Source organism: Sciurus carolinensis, chromosome 10 (assembly GCF_902686445.1).
Source record: "Sciurus carolinensis chromosome 10, mSciCar1.2, whole genome shotgun sequence".
Taxonomy (NCBI): domain Eukaryota; kingdom Metazoa; phylum Chordata; class Mammalia; order Rodentia; family Sciuridae; genus Sciurus; species Sciurus carolinensis.
Window position 1 is genome coordinate 84,560,520 of NC_062222.1, and position 5,741 is coordinate 84,566,260.

The 5,741-nt window shown below is 31.2% G+C and overlaps 1 protein-coding gene across 1 annotated transcript; it reads right to left on the reverse strand.

Moving 5' to 3' along the window:
- Positions 1 to 716: 716 nt before the first annotated feature.
- Positions 717 to 4,214, reverse strand: Csn3 (casein kappa). Its single transcript, XM_047566032.1, has 3 exons — positions 4,161 to 4,214; positions 2,325 to 2,357; positions 717 to 1,175 (listed from the first exon to the last, which is right to left on the reverse strand). Exons 1-3 carry the CDS (start codon positions 4,212 to 4,214, stop codon positions 717 to 719), a joined length of 546 nt encoding a protein of 181 aa, XP_047421988.1.
- Positions 4,215 to 5,741: the final 1,527 nt, after the last annotated feature.

A 5,741-nucleotide genomic window follows, 5' to 3' on the forward strand; every position in this document is an offset into this window, starting at 1 on the left:
CTAAAACTTGTCAACTACTTTAGACTCTGTCATTATCCATCAATCCAAAATAATGAGCAGTAACCTTTTTTATTACATTTATGAATGTGTTCTTTTAGTAGCTATGTGTTTTTCAAGCTAAGAATTGTAATTATTTCCCATTTTATCATAGAAGAAATATGTGATTCCTAATTTCATGAATATTTCCGGAAAGATATCTGAAATAAAGGAGTGCATGGGAATTATATAATTTCCTTTCACCCTTATCATACTAAAAATTAGAGTACAAGAACATTGTTAAAGAACTTAAAAAATTTAAAACTTATAGTCTAAATAACTTGATCTAAGAAAATTCATTTTTGAGATAAAAAATCATCAGAGTATTATATAGTATTTTACTCATTGTCATAGTTGTCTGTGAATAGGAATGAAATAAAACTAATAAATTTTAAGAGTGTTCCAGTTGTCAGAAAAAATGTTTGATAATAAAATTGAAAATTTCTTAATTTTATAAAGTGCTTTTATTTTTTACTTTTTGTTGAATCTAATTTATCAGTGCTATAGGTCTTCCAAATAAAACCATAATTAGCCTACTTTGCCTGCTCCCATAACACATAATTTATCCATTTTCAGAATTTTAGATTTTTGGATTGTATTGATAACTCCATGATTCTTGTTTGGATTGTTCATTTTTATCTTTTGCTCACTTACCTATATTGTCTTCTTTTATGTTTCTTTTATGCAACTGGTGAAGTAACTGGGACTGTGGTAGGCTCAGGGGTGTTGATGAACTTTGAGGAAGCTTCTGGAATGACTGTGGTGCTTGCTACTTGTTCATTGGTAGGAATTGGGGTAGGCTCAACAGTATTTTTGATATCATTGGCAGGGATAGTGGTTTTATCCTGAGATTTCTTTGGGGGAATTGCCATAAATGAAGAGTGTCGATATGGGTGATGTTGCACCATGGTAGGATGGTGGATATTTGGCAGGAGATGCCATTGGGGAATTTGGGCATGTGACCTAAGTACAAATGCTTTTGCATAGTATGGATGAATCATATATGGATTATTAATTGATGCAATTGGTGTACGTTGATAGTAATTGGGTTCAAAATTAGGATACCTATTCAACGCATAATGAATTGGGACATATGGGACTATCTTCTGATCAAATGGTCTTTCAAATTTTTCATTGCACTGAAAAAGAGAATAAATTATGTAGAAAGGTATGGTTATAGAAAAAATGTAGCTATTTTAAATCAACGTTTTTTGAAATAATATTTGATATTAATACAATATTAGAAGTGTGGAACTCAACATATTATTTTACATGATATGAATATATACACATTCCCTTTAATTCATTATTTTTATGTTATAAAATATTATTTTCAACAATATAAAAGTAATATTTGTTTCAAAGTAGATGAGATAATCCTCAGTGCAAACCACATTGCCCTGAATTTGACAGATATGGAAAGTACTCAGTAAATGTTGGATATTGTAAATACAGCACCTTGACAAATCTCATAGAGAACTTTAACATATTATGCACAAACACAGACAATATACACATATACTAATGTACATATTCTTACTACACATTTTTTATTGCTCACAAATTTTATTTATCTAGAGGTTAGCCTGAGAGATGGCAAGTTTTATTTTCTCTAAAGTAATTATAGCAAAATAGTAAAATGTGGGAGGATTTCTGGATTTAAACTTTAGAATTTTTTTCGTTAAATTTAATTTTCTCCACAAAAGATAAGATAGGGAATTTTCTGTTTTAATTTGCCTCTGTTTTATCAATTATATGAAGACATAAAAATTTGTATTTCACTCTATATGAATAGAAAAATAGTATAGCATAGCAAGTATTTCTCATAAAAGGAAAAAAAATTATATGTATTCATTCAAATATATTTGAGGAATAGAAGGAAACATAAATACAAGTATGTAAGTACTCGAGGGTTGGTAACAGAGGGATCTTTCCCCAGGTCTTAAAAAAAGTAGACAGGAAAGATGTTAAGTTTTACTTTCGTTTCCCTGTCCCTTCAATGTGAAATGTTGAGAGTGTTTTCTCATGTGGTTACATAGACAGGAAAGCCAAAAATACATAACTTGGGCTACACAATGGAACCAAGACTTTCAGATGAACAAGTTTGAGGTGGATTCATATTATCTTTTGCAAAAGTGATAGGTTTATTTTCAGATTATTAGATTACTTTGTGGCCATCAAATGCTTATTTAGTTTTTAGACAGAAAGCAGTTTAATATGATTAAACTTTAAAGAATAATATATTGTGGAGTTCATGTGTCTAACAGAAATAATTATGATAAACTTACTGCTGTTTGTTCCTGGTCTTGTACCTCTGCAGCCTGAGGAGTTGCAGAAAAAGAAATAATGAGAATTAATTAAAAAAAAAAAAAAAAAAAAAAACATGGTATTTTTTTTTGTTATTCTCTGTTTTAGTTTAAATATATTTTTTATTGAAGACACAATGTGTATAATGTCAGTATTTTTATTTTTGAGGGTTAATTTAGCACATAAATGATGACATCATAATGCTGTGTTAATTTGTGTAATTTTGACTACTCATAGAATTGAATGGAAAATTCTACAAAGTTTCATTTTCCATTTGAATTATTTGTGCATGTACCTGGGGCTTGAATCCTTTTTGAAAATGGAAAGGAGAGTTCCCATAAAGTAGGCTCTCATAGCTTAAGAGCAGGAAGTTGTGGCTTATAAATGATTTAAACTTTAACTCCTCTTATTCAAAGGAGAAATTTAGGTAATACTCCTATTATTTAAATTCTTAATATACAGGTAGCTATAAAATAAAATTTAAAAGAATAAAAAAAATAATGTGAAAGTCATAGTAATTCAAAATTTTTAAGAGTAATTTTGAATCCAAGAATTTATGTAATACGCCTGTAATCCCAGTGGCTGCGAAGGCTGAGGCAGTAGGATTGTGAGTTCACAGTAAAAGTGAAGCGCTCAGCAACTCAGTGAGACCCTGTCTCTAAATAAAATACAAAAGGGCTAGGGATGTGGCTCAGTGGTCGATTTCCCCTGAGTTCAATCCCTGATATACCCCCCCACCCCGCTCCAGGAGAAAATAAAGTATATAACAGCTGGACATGGTGGTACACACCTGAAATCCCTGCAATTTGGGAAGCTGAGGCAGGAGGATTGCAAGTTCAAGGTCAGCCTCAGTAACTAAGCGAGGCCTTAAGCAACTTAGTAAGACCTTGTCTCAAAATAAAAAATGAAAAGGGCTGAGGATACGGCTTAATAGTTAATTGCCTCTGGGTTCAACCATCAGTATTGAAAAAAGTATTTACATAACAGATTTATTTAAAAGATCTTAAATCGAGTCTAAATTTAGTAATAAATGAAGGAAGAACTACTACCCTCCAAAATTTTTATGATCTTAACTGGACGGTATATACTATTAGCTATGCTTTCTTCCTTGTTTTTGCTGTTGGCAAATGCAGTGTTTGAAATTTCTGAATGAACATGAAAATAAAACAGAGCAATAGTCAAAACAACAATAAAAACCATTTTCAAATATCAAAAGAGAAGCAGAACCTTTTTCTTGTATACTGTTAAACATAGCATGCAATTCAAGATGGTGTTAGCCAACCTTAGAACTGTTTATGATCCTGGGTCCTTGAAAAGGAACCAGCTAATTGACATCATGGTGGAATATAACTCAAGATAAGATAATGATTTGAATGCTAGAGACAGAAGTGTCCAGGTCTCAGTGGAAAAGCTTAGGCAAACCTCTGATCTTTTAAGGATTTAGTACCTGAGGAGATTAGAGTCTGGGAGAAATAGGAATTTCAAGAAGAACTGAAGATTCAGGACTATATTTCTATATTTATCCTTTACAAATTATCTTTAGAGAATTTTATAATTTTAAAATATTTTCAGTATATTTTCCCCAGAATTTTTTTTTTCTATAACATAAAATTTGAAAGCCTTTTTATACACTCTCAAGTATGATTTTTAAATTATGGTAACTAAATGGATATCTAGAACATTAATTTTATAATAGAAATAAATATTATAATAACTAGTATGCAGGTATTCTGTTCTGTGGGGCATAAGTATATTTAGAAATTTGCATACTTAAAACTCCTAAATAAAATATTCTTGATTAAATGAAATTAACTCACCAAGAGAGGCAGGGTTAATACCATAACATTCACAATCAGAAGAAAACCCTTCATTATTGCACCTAAAAAATAAATAAAAATATTAGAAAAATCTGTTACTAACAATGTAGCTATGATCTTGATTTACTATTTGCTTTATTTTAAGGAAAAAAGAGCCTGATTTGCAGGAAGAGTTAGCCAATGTGGAAAATCTATTTTATCAAGAGTATTAGAAACACTAAACTTAGAGGAAAAAATTTTGAATTTAATTTTTGACAATCTTAATGAAAGTATCATTACAAGTTCAGTCATCTGTTCACTTAATATATACCAAGAACGTACTCGGAATGCAGTCTAGACCAAATGTTGAGATTATCGAGGTGAAACTCATACAAATCTTGCCAAAAAATAACATCAGCTTTAGGGATGAGAACTGACACATAGAATGCCACAAAAAACAGTTTCTAACAATAGAAAGTTTCAGTTAAGAGAATCAGCAAAGTCTTTGTGTAGATGATATATTGATGGGACTTGCTATGGAGTTTAATAGGGAGGCACACATTTCAAGTAAAGGAGAAAGCTTTAAGGATATCCATAAACATTTTGATTGAAGTAATTAAAATATAAGAGGGGAAAGACTAAGTTGGAAAAAAGTTTAGAACAGAAAAAGTAGAGATCTTAAATGCTGGTTAAAGAATGAGGCACTGCTTTGTAAACAACAGAAAACATTTGTTTTTGGATTAGACACTGATAAGACTATACACTCCTTTGGAGGACTAAATTCTAGGCCAGGTCCTATTCCTATTTGTGTAACTACAGTCAATTCATTTTCCTTTCCTAGACCTTGCATTACTTACCTGAAACGTAAGAGTTTGAGCTGAGTGATTTAGAAAATTTGGTGATCCATGATCAATGTACATTAGAAGTAGATAGGATGGAACAGGAGCGGAAAGTTGTAAAACCGCATTCATCATAATCTAAATCTACTTCTCCAGTAAACATAAGTGATACAATAACTTCACTGTTTTAATAAGAAGTGTAGATAGACAATTTCAGTGGCTTTGACTGAAATATTTAAGGAAATAAATTAGCTTTATTTTTATAATAGAGGATATAGTTATACCCAAGGAACTTAGAAGCAGCATACTACAGTGATGCAGCCACATCAATATTTATAGCAGCTCAACTTACAATAGCTGAACTATGGAACCAACATAGGTGCCCTTCAACAGATGAATGGATAAATAAAATGTCGTATATATATATATATACCACAGAGTATTACTCAGCCTTAAATGGATGGAGCTGGAGAATATTATGCTAAGTGAAATAAGCCAATCCCAAAGAACAAAAGGCTGAATATTTTCTATATGCTGATGTTAATTTATAGCAAGTGGGGAGAGCTAGGGAAGAATAGAGGTACTTCGAATTAGACACAGGGAGGGAAGATAGGGGAGGGGGTATGAGAGTGGGAAGGACAGTGAAATGAATCAGACATTATTACCCTACCTTCATATGTGATTATAAGACTTATAATTCTACATTGTGTACAACCATAAAAATGAGAAGTTACACTCCATTTATGTATGATATATCAAAATG